A 27,038-nucleotide genomic window follows, 5' to 3' on the forward strand; every position below is an offset into this window, starting at 1 on the left:
AAATATCACAATTCAATAAGTCATTGTTTGCATCAGAATGGATATTTCGTACATTATTTTGGATACCTGTAATATTATTGGTATCGTCCGCATTGACATTTCTAAAATGTGTTTCTAGATCGCTTAAGCTAGCAACAATATTTGCTTTCTTTTTACCGTTTAAAATTTTCCAAAATTTTCTAGGATTTGAGGTTTTCAACGACTTTAACTTTGTAACATTATGATTTTGAAACGTTTTGTAAGAACTTCTTAGTGACTTTTTGTAACATTTGCTTGCTTGTTTTAACACACTCTTGTTCTCGTCACATTTTCGTAACTTGTATTGATATTTTGCCTTATGCAAATTCTTTCGTGCATGACTGCTGTTCTTATTAAACCATTTTGGCACCTTTTGACTATTATCACTATATACATGTTTTGATTTCCTAACAGCAAAACTTTTACTGCAACTCGTATGATATACGTCACAAATACTTTCTACAATACTATCAACAGCTTCAACTGAGTACATATTAGTTTCATCTAAGGCACATACATTATTGTAAATGTCATTAATTTTGTCTTCATCAATATTTGAAACGAAAATATTTTCTTTCCCTTTATCCCAGTAGTTCACTTTGGGGATATTTACATTCAGATGCGTATTAATAACTCTTCCAAAATCAAACACAACTTCGATAGGGCAATGTACATCTGAAAGAAGTGAACAAAAATCTAAAACTTTTAAGCTTATAACATTTTGAAATAAAGACGGCGAACACATAAAATAGTCCACTGTGCTGCTACCTTTACATGTAACATTGCCAGAGTTATCTCCCTTCACTCTGCCGTTAAGTATATATAATCTATTTTGATTCAAAAAGTCTATCAGCTTATAGCCGTGATTGTTAGTCATATTATCACGATTATTTCTTTGCAAGTTTAACCCAGCTTCAAAGAATAAATGTTCGTCACTAATTAATTCGTCATAAACGTCTAAAAGATTATTTTCACGGAAAATATCATAGTCTGGCCTAACATAGTCTTGTAATTGTTTTGTCCTCGAGTTCCAGTCACCAAACAAACAAACATTTGAAAATCTATGAGATAACGAGTCAAATTCGTTCTGAATTTCAATAAATGCATCGTCGTTATAATAAATAGAGCCCTCTGGCGGCAAGTAGACTACGCCATATAATACATCACCACACTTCACTTTGTAAATTTGTTATGTAGTTTAAACCATAATATATATCTACTTGGTGTATCAATTACAGAAACAAGAGTATCTAAATGTTTTTTGACAGCTAAGCATAAACCGCCTGATTTTCTAGACGCAATAGTTTTCCTATGTTTGAAATGTAAATTGAAATTCTTAAATTCTAAAATGTCTAAGCTATCACTTTTTGTTTCCTGAAAGCCAATGATATCATAATTAGCAATAAAACTACAAAACTCCGGATCGATATGTTTTGATTTTAAGCCGCAAACATTCAATGAAATAAATTTGAGACCATGACGTTGTAAACAAACATTTTCACTGTGGTATATGATATCATTTAGGTCACTATTCACGGTCAAATGCTCTCCCTGTACGTCCTATTGTGTTTGTCCACGAGGACCGTTGGCTGACTGGTCAGGACCGGACTGGGTTAAATCCAGAATATTATCCTGAGGCCCGTCCTCACTGTGGGAAATGATGGGAGTTTCGATTTCGTCACGAATGCGTTTTAACTCCGTGTTGTCAAGGGGGGATCGTGGGGATCGTTCGTATACAGGTCTTCTTCGCGGGGGGTTATCGATTTGTTGCTCGTCACCAAGAGTCGCAAATCTATTTGGTGTTCGAAAGTCTAGCACTTGTGTTTGCTGCGGCGGCCGCCGGTCAGTATCACGCGCCCAGTTGAACTGGCGTGGTGGCGGTCTTGGTTCATATGCTGTGCGAGATGATGTCCGAGGCCTAGGGTATTCTAACTGGTCTGTATCAAGGTTAAAGATTCTGTTCCCTACGTATAACTGATCACGGACTGAGCGCCGTTCGTCCATTTCCGGGGGAAAGTGTTCGTTGATATAGTGGCCAGACCTTTTCTGATTTAACATAATTCCGGCCTTGCGGATAATTTCTCTGTCACTGTATTTTTCAAATTTTGCGATCATTGTTCTAGTCTTGCCGGTTGGGTTGGGGCCTCCTGGATTGCGATGTACTCTGGCAAACTGAATATCGGCAACATGTATGTCACTGTTTTGATTTATAGTAGGGTCATTTTCTAGGTGTTCGGTTAAGAAATTGCGCAATGTTTGTTCACATGTGGCAAAATTCGTATCGGAATTGGTTTCGCTTGGACTTTGCAAATTTTCGGGAATACCAACAAATACTAAGTTGTCGCGCATACTGCGCCATCGAAGATCTGTTACATTTTCATGCAGGACAGCATTGGATGATTGAAGAATGTCAATTTCATGGCGCATATTCTGGTTGTGTAGCCTAAGATCATTTATTTCCTTTGAACTATTAGTTTTGTGCGACCGGAAGTCGTCCACTACATCGAAATATTAAAGTCACAAATTATCGTCAATATTAAAACACTCAAATTGATTCCGTGAATCAAATTTGTATATTTGAAGTCTATTTCAAACTAAAATTGGATGCGAAATGGCTTATTTTACAATCTTTAAGGCCATACAGTCCTTTGTGTTACCGCAGGCTTAAGGTATTGTTTTTGAGTTTCATTTTTATGCACACAAATCCTATCAAACTAAAATGAAATCACAATACCTCCAAATCTTTGAGTATCGGATAGTTTACGTTTCACTCATGAGCAAACATATCGTACGGATAAAGTTATTGTAACTTGTATGAGTGTGTACGTGCAACATCCTGCTAACGAGATTGATTACTTATATTAAAATGTTAAATAAACTTGTTTTACAATCAATCTACATTATACCCTATTCAAATGATATAAGTAATTAATCGTTACCAGCGATATCGTGTGTATTGTGTTTTTACCAAATCTGTCAGGAATAATTCAGGCGTGTACATTATTTTAAAGTGCGTATTATAATATGAATTATCAGATGTAATCGTACCCTGTAAGTTCGTAGCCCGTGAGGCAATAAGAATGCTGTATCATTATTACCCGTAACACCCAAGATATAGGCCACAAATCCTTACATAGTGGTACATAAAAGATAAGCTTTGTCATAAATGCTTGCAGTATCATTGCTTTTATGCAGCTGAGTTTAACCACATTCTTATAATATGTACGCAACAACTGTGAACGTTTATTGTGATATAATTCAGCAATAAGATGCCGAAATGGCATTATCGCTTTTGCATTTATTTTCTGAAAGTTTAACTAAACAAAATAATACTTTGCCGCAGATGTCTAAACTTTAACTTGTCTTCACCTTGAAGATAGTATATTCGTGATTTAGAACAGTCTGCAGTGTGTAAATGATTACTGTGAAGACCGTGCACCGATGCTGTATACCATTCTCCGCCATGAAGCCAGCGTATTAATGATACAACCCGTCTTCACTTAGAATACAATGTATAAATGATTCAGGCCAGTCTGCGCCACGAAGACATTGTGTAAGACCTTACTTTTCCCAGATGATATTCTTCCCACCTGGGAAAACAGCTGGGAAAAATGAGATCTCATTTGTCACACATTTTGAACATATATGTCACATTCCTCACAGGTCAAATATTGCGTCATTTTTTAATCAAAAAAGTAAATTTTACAACTGAGTCACATTTGTCACGATTGCTTTTTCCAGTATTGCAGATATATTTTGTTGATTCACATGTATGCGTATATATTCTAGTCATAAAGAATGGTTGATTATGTTGTCGTTTCTGTTGTTGTTGTTGTTGGTGGTGGTGTTAGTTGGCTGCAGTTGTAGGCGCAGTGGCGGATGTTGTAGAGATAGTTGTTTTATTATCTTTATGTTGTAGTTGTACGGGTATTAGTGGTGTAAGTAGGAATGGTATTGGTTCTTGTTGGCACCGTAATAGTTGGTGTATGCCTAGTAAAGGTAAATATCATTGTGTTTGTTGTTGTAAGTTGTTTTGGCATAGACAGATGTACTGGAAAAAGTATTTCCAACGGCTAAATTTCGGGAAGCCATGAATACCGCAGTACAAGAAGAGCTTTGGTTTAAAGATAGTTTTGTTCCGAGCATGCCTGATATAGTCGAGCGTTAACGATAGTGAAACAATTCACCCTCGGGGACACAATCCGTCCAAAATAAATATAGAGAAACTTTTAGTATTTAGAATTGGTGATGGTGTTGTTGTTATTGTTGTTGTAAGAATATGTTTTAATGTTTTTTTAATTATTGTTATTATTATTATTATATTACTATTACTTTTATCATGCCTATTATAATTATTATTATTATTATTTTATATTTATTACTTTTTATTATCATTGTTGTTGCTGATAATCAATATTATTATTATTATTATTATTATTATTATTATTATTATTATTATTATTATTATTATTATTATTATTATTATTATTTTATATTAATTACTTTTTTATTTAATTTTATTATTACATTTATTTGATATCAAATTAAAACAGCAATGTTATCGACAAAATCTGTGAAGAATATGATTCTCTTGCTTACCAGTTACCACCATTTTGGTCAATCATATATGTCACAGTTTGAAACTGTGCAGAATAGGATCCTATTTTTCCTAGACCTGTGAAGAATATGATCTGGGAAAAATAAGGTCCTACACAGTGTATAAATGAGTTAGACCAGTCTGAAGTGTGTTCATGATAACTGTGAAGACCGTGTATATATGCTTTATACCATTCTCCGCATGTAATAATGATTTAGACCAGTTTGCATCATGACGATAATGTATTAATAATCATCGAAACAAACGTGCAACTATGCTAAAGATCATTCTTCGTCAATAATCCAGTGTATTGTTGATTCAGGCGAGTCCTGACCCCAGAATACAGTGCATAAATGATTCAGACGATTCCTGACCATAATGTCAGTGTTTAAAGGAACTGTATACCAGATTGTTAGCAAAAAATGTTTTCTGTAAATAATCTCAGGACAATTATTTAATAAAACGTTTTACTCTTTGATATCATACTTGTAAAAAAATGACAAAATGTAAAAAGAAATCGAGTCGGAGACCGGGTTTAAACCGATGTCGCCAAAATTGCCAGTCCAGTGTTGTATCCACTGTGCTACAACGGCTTACTATAAACAATTGGAATACTTAAACTACATGTATTAACCTAACTAGGTAATATCAGGTGATAACATCGACTAGCCAATCACACATAAAGAATGAATTCTACTAGGTACACATATCTAGTAATATTTTTTAACGGAAAAATACCAAAATAATGCGAACAATAAATTAATTTTAAACTATGTGGTACTTAAGTAAGTAAGTTTCAATGCATTGTGCACATCGATACCAAGTTGATGTCAGTTTTCGACAACTTTCATTTTTTTCCCAATTTCATCATACGGAGAACAATCCCATTAAATGATTATACCGAGTGAAAACAGTGTATGAATGATTCAAACGAGGTTTTCCATTGAAGACAGTGCATGAATGAACCAAACGAGTTTTTCCATTGAAGACAGTGTATAAATCATTAAAATGAGAATTTACTTTGAAGATGGTGTATAAATGATTCAGACGAGTCTTAAATTAAAGACAGTGTATACATGATTCAAACGAGTCTTAAATTGAAGACCGTGTATAAATGATTCAGACGAGTCTTAAATTGAAGACAGTGTTTAAATGATTCAGACGAGTCTTAAATTGAAGACAGTGTATAAATGATTCAAACGAGTCTTAAATTGAAGACAGTGTATAAATGATTCAGACGAGTCTTAAATTGAAGACAGTGTTTAAATGATTCAGACGAGTCTTAAATTGAAGACAGTGTATAAATGATTCAGACGAGTCTTAAATAGAAGACAGTGCTTAAATGATTCAAACGAGTCTTAAATTGCAGACATTGTATAAATGATTCAGACGAGTCCTGACAATGCATACCGTGGATTGATAATTCAGATGAATCTTCAACATAAAGACAGTGTATAATGATTCAAACGAGTCTTAAATTGAAGACAGTGTATAAATGATTCAAACGAGTCCTGACAATGCATACTGTGAATTAATAATTTAGACGAGCCTTTAACATGAAGACAGTGTATGAATGATTCAAACGAGTTATTCCATTAAAGACAGTGTATAAATGATTCAGACGAGTCTTAAATTGAAGACAGTGTATAAAAGATTCAGACGAGTCTTAAATTGAAGACAGTGTATAAATGATTCAAACAAGTCTTAAATAGAAGACATTGTATAAATAATTCAGACGAGTCCTGACAACGCATACCGTGTATTACTTATTCAGACGAGTCTTCAACATGAAGACAATGTATCAGTAATTTGTAAATGACTAATTTACACCCTAACGACCGCGGATTAATTTTGTGATTTTTATGATTTAGACTTGCTCTTTGATCGAGATCTTCGCCTTAAATACCGTGTATTAATAACAAGACCAGTCTTTGCCATAGATACCGTTTATGGATGATTAATATCAGTTTTTTATTGACGACAGTGTATCAGAAATAAAGACCTGTCTTCTCCACGAATACCATGTATTCATGATAAGGACCAGTCTCTAGCATTAAGACCGTGAATTAATGATTAAAACCAGTCTTTACCATGAAGTTCGTGTACTTATGATTAAAACCATTCTTAACCGTGATTATCTTGTACGTATAATTTAAACCAGTCTTCTACATGAATACCGTGTACTTATGATTAAAACAAGTCTTCACCATAAAGACCGTGTACTTGTGATTAAAACCAGTCTTCTCCACGAAGACCGTGTACTTATGATTAAAACCAGTCCTCTCCACGAAGACCGTGTACTTATGATTAAAACCAGTCTTCACCATGAAAATCGCGTACTTATGATCAAAAACCAGTCTTCACCAGGAAGTTCGTGTACATATGATTAAAACCAGTCTTCAGCAGGAAGTTTGTGTACTTATGATTAAAACCAGTCTTCAGCAGGAAGTCCGTGTACTTATGATTAAAACCAGTCTTCACCATGAAGAACGTATACTCATGCTTAAACCATTCTTCACCATGAAGAACGTGTACTCATGATTAAACTAGTCTTCGCCAGGAATATCGTATACTCATGATTAAACCATATTTCACCATGAAGATCTTGTACTCATGATAAACCATTCTTCACCACGACGACCGTGTACTTTTGATTAAACCATTCTTCACCATGACGACCGACTACTTAATTAAAACCATTCTTCACCATAAAGATCTTATAATGAAAAGCAGTCTTCACAAAGAAGACCGTGTACTTATGATTAAAACGAGACTTCACCAGGAAGTTCGTGTACTTATAAATAGGACCAGTCTTCACATCGTTAACCACACTCGTTGTTAGTATCATCGCCATCATTATTGCCAAGAACAAAAAGCATCGTTCGAATAATCGTCGAACCAATATCGCAGGAGAAACGAACGCGTTATTTATGCATTTTTACTTGTCTTTATTAATTTTGTCAAAATAACACAATGGGTCGTTCGGCCATTTATATTAAATATATAATAATTCAGGACAAGAGAGTCACATAAGATAATATATGATGATAAATAGAGGGACACGCGGATTAAAAATCTGAAATTTTAAATCTTTCATTCTTAAAAAGCCTGGCATAATAATCATCATTTTATAATAATTCAAAACCTTTTGGTGTAATATTATATTAATACCACATTTTCTTTGTTTGCTTCATAATATAACCGAGGGTATCTTATTCGATAAGTCCCGCACGAAGCTGAAGTGAACGCGCTAGACCATTCATTGGATCATTTATAAATCACGAGCAGACAAGGAAGTACATGTGAAGTAACCTTTATATAAGATCCATATTGTATCTTTTTCAGACTGGAGTAACATAGCTATAAAACTTCAATATACCGCCTAAGACTGTTTGGCACTTTGGGAACTGGCCCGTTTTGGAAGCTTTTGATAATAGTGATTATTTTCATTTCGTGTACAAACTGTCAAGGTAAGAGTATTCGTTAATCTTCGAACATTTTTTCTTCTCAATCATTATTTCATATAAAATATCATGCGACCTATAGGGGATATTATGATAGGACGCTACTCTGATAAGCTGTGTCACGTCGAGCTTGGTGTGTAAATGTGTATCCGTCAAGACGGATACATGTTTACTCTGTGACTGAACCAAACGCGATGCAGATCACCGGAAAAGTGTCCTATCTCAATAATCCATTTATCATATACCTGCCTATTTAATTATTCCTTTTTATTTTTAGGTTTCAATTTGATTTTAATTTACGGCTGTCAAATGTCCAAATATGGAATGGCTTGCGCGTATGATAATGTTATATACTTTTGTGTATTGAAGTCAGGAGAGTCTGCTCCAGCGAAACCATGTAAGAAGTTACATAATTCACTTCACGCTTAACTTAATGAGCAAAATAAAAGATATCAGCAAAAACATGCTAATACAAGTATTAACAAAAAATAACAAACATAAACGGTACTTAATTTACGAGTATACTTTAACCGTCATTTCATGTAGACGTAACGCGGCCATGTTAACGAAGTGAATGTTCGTGGAATATTTTGCCGATCATAATACATATGCGGATTTGAGGAAATTTCGTGAGTCAATTGCTATTATTATACCTCACGTGACCTGCCAATTTTAATTTCTCATATACCCATCATGGGCAATTTTGTACTTTCACACACTGACAGTACCGTTTTGACCGGTTGACATAATACTGTCACATGTTTGGTTTCCCAAGTCTGAGGTGGTAAGTGCTTATTAAAATGTGATGTAAATCTGGATACAGTGTTTGCATTATTTCTAAACGACATTTGCAACAAAATGACAGCTAATGTAAACAAACAATAATTACAGAATTAATTGTTTAAACTTGAAAGTTGTGTATTTGTAAAATTCTTATATATGTATATAAATGTAACTGTGTTCGGTATAATAAAATAAATATTGCATGGCTTCCAGTGTGACAGTATATATTGTCAACATTCGGGTAAATACTGTTTCCCTCGGCTTCGCCTCGGGTAACAGTATTTCCCTCATGTTGACAATATGTCAATAGGTACTGTCGCACTGGAAGCCATGCAATATTTATATGTTACTATTGATGAAGCGAATTCGCCTTCTTCTTTGTACTGGCGAGCTGCTCATGTTTATAATAATGCTACAGTTTATGAACTACGAATTGGCCAACAACTAGGTGTCTAGAACCATGTTCTTGAATATTTACATGCTTCTGCGGACGTGAGTTTTATATCACACCTACATATGATGGCTAAGTTTATCAGTTTGTATGCAATAGTTATGACAGTTAATATGTTACGTTGGAGCTGCCATGGCATTATATCCTCGACATACCCGCTTTCTGAAATTTTAGACAAAAATGCCATTGATATTTGTTTAATCACTGAGCATAAGTTAATGCAACGATCTATTTCTTTTTTCGACTCGATACATCACAATTTGTTATCTGATACAGAGGCAGGATTACACCCTACACGAGGAACACCAGTCTGCCTATAGAAAGCTCCACTCCACTGAGACCGCTTTACTCAAAGTCCAGAATGACATTCTCCAATCCCTTGACCAAAACAAAGCCACAGTTCTTGTTCTACTCGACCTGTCTGCAGCTTTTGACACCATTGATCACAACACTCTTTTAATCGCTTGGAGCATCATTTCGGAATTGCAAGAAAACCGCTCGCATAAATGTCCTCATATCTTAGTGATCGCAAGTGATATTACCAAGTTAGGTATAAACCTTTAATATTCCACTCGTTTAGTGTAAGCCTTCGTAGCACAGTGGATACAACACTGGACTGCAATTTTGGCGACACGTGTTAGAACCCGGTTTCCACCTCAATTTTGTTTTACAATTATGATATCAAAGAGTGAAACATTTTATTAAAAAATTGTCCTGAGATTAGTTACAGAAAAACACACAACCTTTTTGGTGCCAATCTGGTGAACAGTCCCTTTAAGTAAAGTGTACAAACATCATAAACTGTTCTTCAAAGCCCAGATTAAGGAATGTTTGCCATGACAATCCCCTGCTGTGCATCTCCTACTCATTGCACTGATGTCACAGTAGGGGTCAATTTCCTGTTTATTAGCTCAGGGCCATTTAGGGTCCATTTCCATAATAAAACCTCCAAAACTGCACAGTTGGATTTTAAGATCGGAGCTCTGATAAGACAATAAGTTTAAGATCAATACACAGACATAGTGTACAATACACGGTTTCTTTGGGGGTGGGGGTTCATAAAGAAGGTTTAACCTTGACCTTTAAGGCCTAGTTTAAGGAATGATTATCCCCTGCTATGCATCTTCTGCTAATTGCACTGGTGTCACAGCAGGGGCCAATTTCTTGTGTGCTGGCTCAGGGCCATTAAGGGTCAATTTCTATGATAAAACCTCCCAAACTGCACTGCAGGATACGCAGATCAGAGATTTGATAAGAGGGATCAGGGCAAGTAGATTAAGATCAATACACAGAGGTTGTGTACTGTACACATATTTGGGGTATGTGGGTCACTAATAGAAGACTTAAACTAAGTCTTAATGATATCTTAGATGTACAAATACTTTTGATCTGATAGATCGTGTACAACTTTAAAAAAATGTTAAATAAAACTTAAACGCAACATTACAACAGCCAGTTAAATGGACATACGGAACATTGGTACTAGATTATCAACAGACTGATAAAAAAATGTAAAAAAAAAACAACAAACGTGAAAAATGACAAGTTAAGGAGCACTGTGTTTAATGACAATAAGTTCCAAATATTTCAATAAAGAAGTTTGTCTTCATGGCTCTTTTAAAAGCAGCATACGTGTCACAGACCCTTATTCCTCATGGAAGAGAATTCCACAGCTTTAAGGTAGCAGTCATGTAACTTCTGTCACCATACATAGCAGTCCGACTTCTTTGTACTCGTAGTGTTATAGAGTTATTGCTTGATCTTAGGTCTCGAAGCGGTCTATATACCTTGTTTTTGATATATTCCGGTGATTTGACATGCAAGGCTTTGTATGTCATAGAAAATGTTTGTACTGAACTCTGTAGTGCACTGGTAGCCAAAGTTCTTTGAGCACGGAAGTGATGTATGTGTAACGAGAAGTCCTCGTTATAATACTGGCTGCCGTGTTCTGAACATTTTGTATTTTGTTCATCACTGTCTTAGGTATGACATTCAGCAGCACATTGCAGTCGAGTCTTGATGTGACTAGAGAGTTCACAAGATATTCTGTGGCAACATTAGTCAGGTATGGTCTGATGTGACCTATCTGCCGTAAGTGACCACAGCATGATCGACAGACCGAGTTCACATGCTGTTCGATGTCCATCCTTGAATCCAGCATTGCTCCAAGATTTCTGACGCATGTTGTTGGCTTTATCTCAGAGACTCCAACATTAACAGATATATCCGAAACGAGATTGGCATTGCATTGTGATGTAAACAATATTACTTCTGTCTTGTCAGCGTTCAGTTTTAACATGTTTTCATGCATCCAAGACACAATATCATTGAGACATGCTTCAATACGAGGCAATGCCTCGACCTGGGAACCAATATCTGTCTGTTGGTTCAAATGATAAGTACAGTTGGGAATCATTGGCATTAAATTGATGCTTAAGTCTATGATTTCTACAAAAGTCGCCGACTGGCTTGGTGTAGTTTTTGGGTCTTAAAACCGATCCTTAGGGAACGCTTTAATTCATCAGTACTGGTCTTGACAGTTCACCGTCAATAAACACAGTCTGGTAGCGATCACTAAGATATGAGGACATCTATGCGAGCGGTGTTCTTGCAATTCCGAAATGATGCTCCAGGCGATTAAAAGAGTGTTGTGATCAATGGCGTCAAAAGCTGCAGACAGGTCGAGTAGAACAAGAACTGTGACTTTGTTTTGGTCAAGGGATTGGAGAATGTCATTCTGGACTTTGAGTAAAGCGGTCTCAGTGGAGTGGAGCTTTCTATAGGCAGACTGGTGTTCCTCGTGTAGGGTGTAATCCTGCCTCTGTATCAGATAACAAAACTATATGTATATCATCAGCATATATTAGTAGTAATATAAATATTTGAAACAAATCAAAATCAATACAATGACAGTTATAAGTACATAAATTACCTTCTATGTCATTAAGGTACATGGGAAAAAACGGAGATAGAAATTCTACTAGACGTACCCCTAATAAACATGAAAAATCATGACTTAATTCATTGTTTTATTTCACTTTTGACTTTACATAGATACATAAAACGTAAAATATTTAACAGCTTTCTTATGCAGTGGTACAAGAAAAGATCCTTCTGACCACTGGTCTGGAAAATCCACTATCAACTTCCGTATTAAACATGGCATATAAAACATTACAAATTACCTCATTGTGACATCCAAATTTGTGAAATTCATTTATAAAGTAATCTGGCCCACTGAATTTACCATTATTAAGTTCTTTACAAGCCTTTCTTACTTGAGGTAAAGGGACATTTTATTTTTCACATAACATTATATTTAAATCACCATTTTAACACCTTTTATTTAAATACATCACATCTTCACCCGGCTGATAAAATACAGATTCGGGGTCAATTATGGACTTAAAGTACTCACCAAAATCATTTGATGTAAATAAACATGTTTTGTACTCTTCCATTTAAAATTCTCATACCAGTTGTTTTACAAAATTAGAACATATTTTTCCGATGAGCATTAAAAAATGTGTCTTTATTGCAGACAATGAATTTAAAACATAAATATCTTAATTATCAACTTACTCAGCCTTTGCACCTGTCCTAGCATTCCAATCCCCAGTCAAACTAAAGAAACAACCATCCCATTCCTATTCTCTATATACGAGGGTCATCCGTAAAGTTCGTGTACTGCCATGATTAATATTGATAAAAAAGATGATATATTAGTAAAAGTCTACAGATAAGCAGAATATCATGTTATTAATATATTTCAATCATAAAATATTCATATTATTGACATGTACTTAAAAACATGCTACCTTGGAAACGGATGTCAGGCGTTACGGAGCACTTTGAATAATTTGCAAAGTTTTGTTACATTCATCGCCGTAAACCCGTAGTATATTTATTAAAAATAACGGCATTTTCTTTAAATTTCACATGACATCAATTTATACTTTCATGACGTTTATGGCCAAATTTCAACGTCATATCCGGTATAATAATATTGTTGTGTAGCAAACACGTAGCACAGTAGTTTCAACGCTTAGCGTCACAGATGGCGACGTCAATTCGTACGGAGCAACGAGCAGCTATAAAGTACTGCGTTAATCCTAGCTACACGCCTACAGAGACTCTTGCATTTTTAAAAAATACAGTAAAATCATCCAAGGTGTCAAGATCACTTATATTCAAATTGCACAGACGTTTTTCCGACGGTCGTGAATCCCTAGCAAATGACAAACGACCAGGAAGACCAGCGGTAGATGAGGCTTAGGTAGAAATGGTACGACAAATTGTGATGGAAGACAGACTGAAGACCGTCTCTGAAATTGCGGAGGAAGCCGACATTGGACATATCTGTACCCATCACATACTGACTGACATGCTGAACATGAGTAAGGTTACGACGAGGATGGTCCCTCGTTTATTGAAAGAAGAGCAACGCACTCAACGTGCTGCAGGATCCATGTCGTTTATACGACGATGGGAGCGTGATTGCGAGGACTATTTGGATCGCATTATTACCTGTGATGAAACATGGATTCATAACTACGATCCCGAGACAAAACAGCAATCCATGGTTTGGAAGACATCAGGCACACCCCCTCCAAAAAAGGCACGGGTCAGCAAGTCCGCTCAGAAAACGATGTTTATCTTTTTCATGAACCGGAAGGGGATGCTGCTTTCCCACGCAGTCCAACATGGACAAACCGTCAATGCCAGTTATTACCAAACGGTAAAGATACTGTACTCATAATAAAATGTCAATGATAAACGTATAATATTAAAAATATTTATTTTGATTTTTATATCATTTTAAGCTTAGTTAACATTGAACAATAAACCTATATTATTTTCACTGTTTCAATAATTATTCGTTCAAATCGAGATTTCAGGTTATCCGCCGGGAACATGTCCACGCGTTCCGGAAGAAGAGGCCGGGAACGGACATAGCGTCCATGATTTTACACCAGGACAATGCCCCACCCCATCGTGCACACGACTATTATGACTATTGATTTCATTGGACTGGAACGGATAATTCACAGTTCATATAGTCCACATCTTGCCCCAATGGACTTTGCTGTATTTCCCCGCTTAAAGAGTGAGCTAAAGGGAAAACGATTTGAAGACATCAATGCCATTCAGACACAGATTTGCTCATTTGTTAAAAAATGTTCCAGTGACTGGTACAGAGATATTAATGACACTTGGATAAAGCGACATCGGAAAGGTATAGCACATAATGGTGAATATTTTGAAAACTATTGAAGCTTTTTAGATCTTGACGTCATAACATTGTACAAAGTGCTCCGTACAGTTGCTTATATGCTATGTTCCATGTAATATACATTTGTTATTTGTCAATATTTATGTGTGTGTTTTTGTATGTAGATAGCACCAACATAGTACTATTGAGAAACCGTGATTTCTTTTTTATTTCAAAAGATGCGTTTGAAAATACCGAAGTCCACGAACTTTACGAATGACCCTCGTAGATAATATTACTAATCAATAAACCAAATATATTGATTTCTGATATCCTTCCCTACCGCTACCGTGAGGCACATTAAACAACAAACAAACAAATATATCATTATTCACTTTGAAAAAATGCACTTTTTAATTTTGACCAAAGAATGCAGTCATCAGTAGTTTTAACAAAATCAACATCACTTGAAATTTTCCTCATGCAAAAGACCATTATTTGCCACGACGACAGTGTGAAGCTCAATCGTCGCCACAAATAACGTTAATTTATGATTATGACTAGTATTCATCACGACGAACTTACGTTTATGATTAGGATCATCCCTCACAGTGATGCCACCGTATACATTGTCTTCACCACAAAGACAGTGTATAAATGATTGAGCCCAGTCTTTATCGAGAAGACCGTTTATTCATGATTAAGACTAATCATCTCCGAGAGGATAGTGTATTACTGATGCGGAACAGTCTTCACTAGGATGAACTTGTATTCATGATAACTAAGTTTAATCTCAACAGACAAGTCTTAACTATATTATACTGCCTGGTTTATCAAACTTGTGGAAGACCAACATGATCATCAAAGGTTATCCTCAATATCTTATCATTATAATCAACACACTCGTTTTTAGTATCAACGTCATAATATTTCTTTAAAGAAACTGGTCCTTATTATTACTGTAAAACCGACGTCGGCAGAATTTGTAAAGCGCCTTTATCCAAAAGAAATACAACGGGTCATTTGACCTTTATATACCATATTTAGAAAGAATGGAGTCTCTTCTGACATCTATATTGAGGAACACACGAAATTAAACTCCCTACATATATATATTTAAAACAGTTCATGTTTAAACAAGCCTGGCTGAAATTCAATAACTTTAGGAAGTATCTAATACCCTTGAGTGTGACATGATGGTAAACCATATTTTCCACATTTACATTATACTAGAGTCAGTATTGTTTCGACGGGGAACGCACACGGCTTGAGTGAATGAGCTGGACAATTTATTGTCTCATTTACAAATCATTAGATATAGTGAGACTGATGTGACACTGTTATAAAACTATATTCCACCGCTGAGGATTGTTTTGCACCATGGGAACTTGCCCGTTTTGGAAGCTTTTGATGATAAATATTATTTATATTCCGTGTACAACATGTCAAGGTAAGAGTATTTATTTACTATTAAATAAGAAATCGTGATTTATTTTCCTCAATTATTAAATCGCGTAAACATCTGTAGCATACATGAATACAAAACGTTTTAGTGCACAGTTTATGCTGATCATATGAAACCAAAGAGTTCTATTGAAATAAGATATTTCTGTAATTTACATATCTGAAAGAAACTAATGTAATTTACAATAATACTGTTAATTTTGTGGCGCTATTTATGTTTTGCCTTTTAAACATTGTTATCATATAAAAATCCTATTTAATATGATGTAATAGTTAGATTACGTGAAGTAACATTTTAATGATTAAAAATGAGCGGAGGTAGAGTCATCTAACTGTTATAGAATACCACTTGATTGGCAGACACATTGTCCGGGCAAAAAATGACGCAGGGAGTGTTTATCGGATAAGTGGCAGTAAGCGGACCCGCAAAATTTGACATTCTAATGAAATTATCCTAGTACTTAATAATTGAAAAGCAATTTCATTGGCTGTAAATATAGGTTGTATTCTAAGTGATAATATACAATTATTTTCTTATTATCTGTGCAATATGATGTCATATGGATAGAAACACTATTATAGTCCGAAGCGTCAACCTAGGTTAATAATGATTTTGTTGTCAGTATAAACATTATATTTCACAGCTTATTACTAAATTACTGTTACATAGAATTACATAAAACCATGAATTTTTGAATTTGTTTTGGGAAAACAATCGCTTATCCTGTGTACTGTTAGTGTCAGAAATCATTTTCTTTTTGTTAAAACTTTGTCCCTTGACTTTTAAGTTTCAGTTCTCAACTGAATTGATATCGATTCTAAAGCTGGTTTAACGATAATAATGTAAGCAGATATGGATATATTAGTGAGATAAGGAGTCATTAAACTCTTCAAATCAATGAATATGTTGATTTGGCATGCAAGAACGGTAATTAACTTTAAGAAATGATTGATTGGGTAACGAATCGGTCGATTGCGATTTTTAGCAAGCATTGCATATTGTGTAATATAAAACACACTCTTGCCAATGAGGAAAATGTAACTTGATGGTGGAAAGTAATTGCATCCTAGGTAATCCGACCGACGTTTAGCTAGTTCTCTGGTAAACCTTATACGAAATCTTGATGCCTGGTGACCCTAAATAATATCGGTGTCATCTAAAATAATGGCCTAAAGTTTTGACAGTTTAAACAGAATTTGATCTTTAATTCAACTAAAATCGGAAGTTAAATTGACATATTTTGCAATATTTTCTTTCATAAAACTTGTTTTATATACAATTCTCGTTATTTTCGTCAATTAATTAATTATATTTATTCTTTGAAATTATTCTTTTTTTAAAACGGAAAAGCATAGAGCTTAGATATTTGCTGTGTAACTTTGACTAGTGATTCTCTACCTAGATTGTTCAAATAATGCTTTGGTTAAAATTAACCCCAAAGGTCTCATATTTGCAACGGCAAGCGAAATATATTTTTGAAAAAATCCGCAAGACCTAAATATAGGTCACAACATAGTTGTGTGTAACATTGTCTACTGGTCCTCTAGCAAAAGTGTTCAAAAGATCTTTCTTATTTTTTTAAAGGGCAATTTCTCATGTGAGCTTTCTTTTGTTTCCAATTTGTTCTGAAAAACAATTGGTTTGGCTTAAATGCACTCTTCCACGTTTACAGGGCCAGACATTCCAAGTTTACAAATGTAAAATGTAAGAAATAAGAATGCTTCTATCAATGATCAGTCCACATTAGAATTTCAATTCGATGATATATATATTCATATTTGTTTTGGAAATAATGCAGAAAATGCTTGAATTAACTATTCATTAATGCAATTTTGAAAATTGAGCAATAATTAGGTGTAATCTTATCAAAACCATCTCTTCAAATGAGTATCAGTCAGTTGCTTTGCTATAATAATAACAGGCATTCAAATTGTAAAGAAAACTACCAATAAGGAATATAATGTTAAATCTTTGGAAATTTGTAAAGATAAATAATAGCTTTACTGGATGCAGCAGCATTTTTTTTATCATTATTATTTGTAGTAGTTGACCTCATCGTCATTATTGCGGTTTTTGTTGTAGAAAATCTTTTGTCTTTGTTTTTGTCGTTGTTATTGTTGTTTTTGTAGTTGTTTCTGTTGCTCTTCTAATGTTGTTGCTGTTGTTGTTGTTGTTGTTGCTGTTGTTGTTGATATTGTTGTTTTTCTTGTTCTTCTTCTTATTTTTCTTCTTCTTCTTCTTCTTGTTCTTCTTGTTCTTGTTCTGCTTGTTCTTCTTGTTCTTGTTTTTCTTGTTCTTCTTGTTCTTCTTTTTCTTGTTCTTCTTGTTCTTCTTCTTCTTCTTCTTCTTCTTCTTCTTCTTCTTCTTCTTCTTCTTCTTCTTCTTCTTCTTCTTCTTCTTCTTCTTCTTCTTCTTAGAAGTAGTAGTAGTAGTACTAGTATTAATAGTAGAAGTAGTAGTTGTAGTAGTATTAAATAACTTCAATTGACCCATGATCAACAACCTTACTATTGAATCTTTTAATGAATGGAATGATAAATTCCATCACATATTTCAGTGCTATCTTACACAATTGTTCTTTATCATGTTTTTCGATAGTTTTAAGAGATTTATCAGTGAAATAAAATTGAGTTTTCATTACTTGAAACAGTGAAAATAGCATACTTTCATTGACTTGTTTTTTTTTAAAGTTTTACCGTTTCTCAAGTCAAGCTCAAACATCAGCGCAATATCGACGTCTTCAATTCCAAAACGACGTTACGTTCGTTATTTAAAAATGGAAAAAATAGTGATCAAAATAGTTACGAAGCTTCTTTATAGAGGCACTAAGGCAATATCAGAAATAGTATTTAATATCATAAATTGAACAGACAACAGGCGATACTGACTTTTACTATAAATAAAGATAATGCAGTTCAAATTAAATCATAGTAAGCTTGAATGTATTTCAAATGAGACTTTCTGTTGTCGTATAGTGTTTATGCAATCACATAAATTGAACAAATCCATTTGAACAAAATAAATAGACAATGTTGTCAACATGCAATCTGTTACAATCCTTGTACAGATTTTGAAGTGTAAGTTCAACGTTGCAATCGAAGAGTTATTGTTATGCCCCCACAAAGTGGCGGCATATAGGGTTGCCCTTGTCCGTACGTACGTCTGTCTGTCTGTACGTACGTACGTCCCGAAGATTGTTTCCGATCTAATTCTTGAAAACCGTTTGTCCAATCCTCACCAAACTTTAAACACATGTTTGTGACCATAATATCTTGATCAAGTTCCTTAGCCATGGAAATCGCTTTTGTCATTTAGGAGTTACGGCCCTTTATTTGCAAAAAAAGACTTGAAAAATACGTCCCGAAGATTGTTTCCGATCTAATTCTTGAAAACTGTTTGTCCAATCCTCACCAAACTTTAAACACATGTTTGTGACCATAATATCTTGATCAAGTTCGATAGTCATGGAAATCGCTTTAGTCATTTAGGAGTTATGGCCCTTTTTTTGTTATATATTTGTTTTCACAGAAGCGTGCTCTGTACCGGACGTAAATGATGCTTCCAAAGATTCTGGGGCAGCCATTGCTTACAACACGACAGTTACGTACACATGTGCAGTAGGTCACACCCATACTAATGGCGATTTAGTAAGGACATGTCAAGCTGTCGGCCAATTAGATGGGGTTTTCCCAACTTGTACCCGAGGTTTGTTAGTATTAGGTGTAATTATTCGGCTACTGGTTATACTACTGTTATTTATTGTAGACTCAACATTCTCGTACAGTAATTGAAACCTTATTCTAAACATTCGCATTAAGTATAGTATTTAATTGATTAACCTTATCATTTAAAATTCGTGTGTAACCTTTGTCGTCTTTATGTTTTGTAATATGATCTTGAAAACTATGTTATGCTTATGTCATTGATAATGGTTTACATACATATTGTATCGAAACTGTTCATATAATTTCTTCGCATACATGTGACGCATACATGTGATTTGTCTTCAAATATTGAATTCTGGTTACTTCGATGAACAATGGATTGAATTGATAGATAGTATTTCAGTCCAAAAAATAACATTCAAAGTTATATGTAAATGATTACATGTGAATTTCTTTAAATAGAGTAAATTTTGCTTCACGGTGCAAAGAAAGTTGTTTTTTTAAGTTGCTAGCCCAGACCCTCAGTTATTGCCCTCGTTCCGCCCTAAGTTTTCACGAGATATTCAAGTGTCCAAAATGGCCGCCAGGTAATTAAATGTAAAATATTCGTATAAATATGGGCATGAACCTTGACATGTAGACGATAACCAGCAGATGTTTAGTTACTAAAATAAAGAACATGTGAAATTGCATAACAAGAACATTTTTCTTATCATTATTGCTCAAAATGATGTATATAAGATGGGTAAAAAAATCCTGAAGTTGCTAAGACCACTCTTGAAGAAGAACGTAAAACTTTGATAAACTGTTTTTTTTCCAATTTATGCTAAACCTAACACATATTTAGCATGTTCATTTGGCTCAGGCTTTGTTAAAACATAAAACAATTGAATATATTTAATCACATTATTTTTTGTGAAGAGTAAGTTGAACTTTTAGGTGTTATGGTAGTTTAGTAACTTATATTTACACCTCAACTTCCATTCTTTAAATGAACTGCCTTTCGGCAATTGCGTTTATCAATCGATGGACGCAACATCTTCGGATATGTTCGGATCGCTAGTCATAGCATAACAATATACATGAACACTATAAATCTTGCTATTGTTTGTATTGTGTCAGCAGGTCCCGTAAATATAAATCAACATTTTAGAAAATGTTAATTTATTATATTTTAAAGTGTTTCAATTTTACGTTTAAAAGTGATTTCAAGTGGTTGATCTTTTTCCGCGTTGTTTTGACGTCATTTAAAAAAAAATGTTTCCGGTTACAGTCGGGTCGTTCGATTTACAGAATGGGTAAGAAAGGATTACTGTAAGGTTTTCTTAACTGAAATGAATTATTTTATTTAACAGCTTATTATCGTTAAATGTTTCAACAGATCCAATTTCAATTATTGTCCTGTTGTTGGGAATTTTGAAGCAATACCATCAAATAATAGAAAAGAGCTTTAAAAATTATCTTTAAAGAGTACACCTCAACTTACGAAAATATTATGCATGAGTTCAATTGCCAACATTTCAGATGATTCATCGCTATTGAAACATACAGATGTCTGATCAGTGTTTCACTAGAATATGTTCCAAACCTTGTTGCGATTGCGATATGTACTTTCAATCTCAGATATGTAAACTTTGTAGATGAGCCAACAGAAAGAACAACTAAATATTGAAAAAAACTATCTCCGTGGAATAGCCTCCCAAAGAAAGTAACGTGCTCTTAAAATTACCTAGAAATTAGAATGCTGAGCCGCACCTGGACAGGTCCCGCTTGTTAATGCCAACTATGCAAATACGCTTTTATAACTTATATATAAGAAAAAATTGAGAATTATAAGGAGTTCCGCTGATAATCTTTTATCTCTTGTCTCCGCGGAAAAGGAGTGTTTTCAGTGGGATGGCCTACATCCACTATGTGGCATTCAACTATCAGAAAAGATTTCAGCGGGCATTTTGAATATTGATAAAATTTAATAAATGAAAAAAACAAGGGCTAATATCTATAAATCATTGTTTCAAATTTATATATCATTAATATCTGTCGAACACATATAACTACTTAAGGGTATTTTCGGCAAGTATTTGTTAAGTTGTTAAGGTTTGGAATTTTTAATTAACATTCTTACACAGTGGAAGGTACTGACATTGTCAGGACGGTGGCCGGACAGAGATATGGATGGTTACCTTTAGGTAGGAATTTACCCAATCATTGGAGCAACTATGCCTTTGTACGCTTCTGTTCCTAATAATTTCAGCAACATCTAGTAGTATTTAAATTACACTATAAATTAAGCATCGCCTCTTAGCATTTTTTTCCAAAGACGTTTTCTAGCAAGCTACATTTTTGAAACATGTCTACACTCTACCAATCATTGTACACTGCTAAATTTCACATGTACATAATGCTACTTAAATTTTTCCTGATTTAAAAGTAAATGAGCAAACTTACGAGATTTATAATCTTGAAAGAACTAACCATTTAGTCCATTTTGCAGTGGTAGGTCAAGTAGAGGAACAGTCGTGTGATGAGTGCATGTACAGCTAAGGCAACTGCTTGATGTTATCACAGTATACTGTGCTCTTATCCATCTTACTTTTTGTAATTGTATGCATGATTATGTTAACAAACGGCTTTTTAAATATTTGTTTCCAATATTGTACCTATTTCACAATTATGAACTTTTATTTACAGGTCACCAGCTCTTTGTTATGTTTTGATATTTTGTGTATGTTTGTTGTTCATGCCTGAACATTGCTCATTTGGATAATGTTTCTTGTAAGCATATACCCTCATACACAGCTCATATGGATAATGTTTCTTGTAAGCATATACCCGACTTTAAATAAAGATACTTGTATCTTGTATCTTGTATCAAGATGGTTGTCAAATGCTCGAAAATGTTAATTTTTAATATGATCTGTCATTTGCTTTGATTGTTTTTCAGAAATTATTTTAATGATATTGTTTTGAATGCAAATATGATGGTGCAATGTTTAAAGTTTAAGTGCCCCTTTTCAAAAATTACACTGATAACATGTTCAATTTATAATTGAATAAATTCGAATGTCTTGTTAATAATATATATCAATTAAAAGTATATTTATTAGTCAACATGTCAACACTTCTTTTGTAACACATAATTTCACTGTGATAAAGACAGTCCATTTACAATAAATAAATGTGCTTTATCTTGCCAACAAGTATGTTATTTGAGTTAAAATGTAAAATATAAAATGTAAAATAATCGAAAGCCACACTCATCTAATAAATCATCATGAATTAAACACCCAAAAGTTTTTTAAGTTTGTTGAATTTGAAAATAAAATGTAATGTTTAACTTTCTGTTCAATTTGAGGATCAGAACAAATCTGAATTTCCGTTGCATTTATTGGTTCAAATATAAGTTTGTACAAGATAAAAACCGAAATCTTGAATTATCGCCAAATGAAACAAAACGATGAATTTCTTTCAAATTTATATTTGGTCATTGAACACTTGTTACCCTTGCCCACCTGCATTATTTTATATGTTTTGATTTAGGCATAATTGTTGAGAGTACTAGGGCAAAGTGTTAACCCATGTCCATTTGTAGGCCTATAAATTACTCGTTCGATTTCCAAAAATCTTCTAAAATCGTAAATTGAAAACCTGGTCGCATTGCAGCATATCTAGTAAATATGTTTGTTTTTTTACCCAATGGTTGCGAGTCCTATTATAATTTTAGATCTGTCATAGCCCTACTAGATTTTTTTCCCTTTTTTCAGGCACTATCGACACCAGTTCTATTCGACTACCAAACGGCATGCAGAGGATCTTGCGGTAGCTTTTCACAATGGAATGTTGACATTTTAAAAGCCACGATATGATCGAATTCAAATTGTTATTTCTTCAGATTCACGTGCTATCAGACTACGTAACGGTACAACGCAATTAGAGGGACGTGTTGAAGTACTTCACAATGGAACGTGGGGTTCCGTCTGTGGGGATGGTATAGACACAAACTTTGCCAAGGTCGTGTGCCGACAGCTCGTATATGCTACGTATGTTAGTTTGCTAAATAGATAAATTATTTAATAAAAACAAAAAACAGGTAGTTCTTGGTTAAGCATTTTATTACTTTATTAAAAAAAAAATTTTGCTTTCATCACGTGTTCATGCCAATAGGTTCCAAATTTATTGGAAGTATGGGATACACAAATGCAAAAAATAAATTCATTCCAGGAATCGGAATCAAGTGAGTTTCTTTATGCATTGAGCATTTAAAGTGATTGTGTAACAAAATCATTTTTAATGGAAACACTTTTTTATCTTAATCATTTGCATAGTTCATGAGTGCAAAGAGTCAATGATAAAAAGATTGCATTTCTAAAATTTAATGTATCAGACTTGCTTAATTTCAGTGACAATGTGACGTTACGTTCTCATGCCTATTTTGGTGCAGGCAGTGGTCAGATTTGGCTTGACGGTGTAACTTGTCAAGGAAATGAGACTATGATCGACATGTGTATGTCAGGCCCATGGGGACAGCACAACTGCGGACACAATCAAGATATCGGAGTTACATGTAGTATATATCACCTTTTATTTCTCCATTTCTAAAGAGAACAATAAAAATATATTAAAGTACAGTTCATATATCAATCAAGCATACAAAGGGTACAATCATAATAAATCATTTATAATACTATCGTGAATGTTACCGATTTATAGGAAAAACATAGAAGGCAATGCGAATGTTTCATATAAAAATGCAAACTTAAGAAAGTCAACTCTTAAGGAACATTTTTGACCATTTGGATATCAAAACGCTCCTATTTAAAACATCATAAAATATTAACGATAGCTAAAGCAAGATGTTTGAAAGAAGGATTTAGGATAGTATTAAGAACTAGTAGTCTTAGTTATAGAATGTGTGTTATTCTAATGATGGGCTTTAAAATGTACCAAAATACTTACTTTCTTTCAAATGTGTGCATTGGTTTTGACATTTAGTCAGAAATCATCATGATAATTCAATTGTAAACATTGAAAATTACAAAAATAAAAAAAAAATATACAAATGTACATGTAATATAATAAAAAAAACATTTTGACAATCCATCAAGATCAATAAGGCTAGTAAGATATTTGCCAAATTTAAACAAAATGAAAGTTGACTTAAAACATCTATTTATTCTACGATATAAGAACTGATTTAAGACTTCTATTTGATATTTCAAACACATTCAGTGATTCTGACGATATATTACTTCTTACAGTTAAATAGAAAGATTACTTTAGACCACAGGCAATATCTATGTGCTTAACGCTACATAGAATCTAATATACCAACCTTGCGTCAAACATGGCCGTTATGTCAAAGTGTCCTAAAATAGTAATGGAGATTTCACCGTATTGATTGTACCAGTTGGCAGTTCTGAATTGTGTTTGAAAAAAAAAATGGATTTTGTACAATATTGACTGATGAAAAATGAAATATTACCCAGACTGAAGGAAACCCTAGGTTATTAAATTGAAGTTCGTATGGGGTCCGGTGGCTAGACGAGTGTTATGCACTAATTTATATTGTATCCGGGCTGTAGCTTGGTCATGCTAAAGTTGATTTTTAGATAACGCATATTCGCCACGAGTAATTGGCATGCCGCGTGCAGGACCTATGTCAGTAGGTAAAAGTCATAAACACACTAAATGCCAAAACCTCCTTGTGTTATTAGGATTCCGGGCTGTAACATGTCCACGGATTAAAGGACCTAACAATATATCAAAGTCCAAAGTCACATGAAGGTCATTGTTCAAAATGTATTGTATGTTGGCTTCTCCCAGCTGTACACAAATTTTCTCCCTGCAAGAACAATGTATATATGTATAAAATGTTATGGGTCAGTGGCACGATTTGCTTGTATTTTACTTGATTGACATCCCTGTTATGCATAGCCATCAATTTGTCTCCACTTACATTCCTAGTCAAAGCACATGCCAATTTACCATCATGCCAATAAAGCTAAATGAATTCAATATTCATAAAAACACTTTTTGATATTAATTTCAGGAACCTTTCGATGGACTGTTTTATCATTTATATTCATAGGCGTAAATGATATCGGTGCAATTTGACACAAAGTACTAGTCTTAACGTAGAGAAGCTCATAGAACATATCGTTACCCATGTATATCTCCATGCTTATTAAACACTGATTAAACTTGTACAAACCTTTTAATTGCGCTCATTGAAAACCTGGTCGCATTGCGGCGATTGTAGTAATTATGATTTTCTTTAGGGGCAGTGGTTGCGAGTCCTGTTAGAATGTTCCATTTATCATAGGCACTCTGGAATATAATTGCAATATTTCCATTTTTCAGGCACTATCGACACCAGTTATATTCGAATGTCTATCGGCAATAGGAGGAACTTGCAGATGCTGTTCACAATCAAATGTTAAATTTTTAGAAGCCCCTCAGAATTAAAATTTAAAAAATCTTATTTTCTTCTATAGGTGCAAATGCTATCAGATTACGTAACGGTGCAACGCAATTAGAGGGACGTGTTGAAGTATTTCACAATGGCACATGGGGTACGATCTGTGATGATGGTATTGACATAAACTTTGCGAAGGTCGTATGTCGACAGCTCGGATATGATACGTAAGTTATTATGCTAAATATGTACATTTAAGTGATTAAAACAAATCAAACTTGTTGAAATAATTCTTGATAAAACATTTATTTCTATTTTAAAATCACATGTCATCGCTTTAATCTCTTATTTATGTGAAAGTTCCAAATTAATTGGAAGTTTGGGATACACAAATGAAAAAAAAAAACAATGAAAAGATTTATGTCAATCCAAGAATCAAAATCAAATGCAAGTTTTTTTATACTTTGAGCATTTTTTTTTAAATATCAAAATCAGTTGTATATAGCATGAGCGGAAAGGGTAAATAATTAGAAAAATGCAATTTTATCAGATAATTATTTATTTATCAAACTTGTTCAATTCCAGGGACAATGTGGCGGTACTTTCGAACGCCTATTTCGGTGCAGGTAATGGCCCGATTTGGTTGGACGATGTTGGCTGCCAAGGAAACGAGAGTGTGATCAACTTGTGTATGACCAGACAATGGGGACAACACGACTGTGGACATCATGAAGATGTTGGAGTTATATGTAGTAAAAATCACATTTCACTTCTCCGTTTCGGTAGAGTTTAATAGAAAAATGCATAATATTAAATTGTTGTTCATACATTAATCAAGCATAAAAAGCGAACAGACGTAATATTTTTTTAGATAGAAAACAGTATAATCGAAAATGCGTATGAATCTTAAAGGGAGAAGCAATAAAATGCAATGCGCAAATTCCATATAACAATACAAGCATAACAAA

At 34.1% G+C, this 27,038-nt stretch overlaps 1 protein-coding gene across 1 annotated transcript in view; it reads left to right on the plus strand.

Annotated features, from left to right (window-relative positions):
• Positions 1-27,038, plus strand: part of LOC128237790 (deleted in malignant brain tumors 1 protein-like) — a 431,829-nt gene that overhangs the window by 292,988 nt on the left and 111,803 nt on the right. The window contains exons 2-6 of the mRNA XM_052953374.1: positions 19,519-19,695; positions 23,548-23,695; positions 24,056-24,222; positions 26,150-26,297; positions 26,656-26,822. Of these exons, the coding sequence (XP_052809334.1) occupies positions 19,519-19,695; positions 23,548-23,695; positions 24,056-24,222; positions 26,150-26,297; positions 26,656-26,822 (807 nt within the window). The remainder of the gene's footprint in view (positions 1-19,518; positions 19,696-23,547; positions 23,696-24,055; positions 24,223-26,149; positions 26,298-26,655; positions 26,823-27,038) is intronic.

Source organism: Mya arenaria, chromosome 6, assembly GCF_026914265.1.
Source record: "Mya arenaria isolate MELC-2E11 chromosome 6, ASM2691426v1".
Lineage (NCBI taxonomy): Eukaryota > Metazoa > Mollusca > Bivalvia > Myida > Myidae > Mya > Mya arenaria.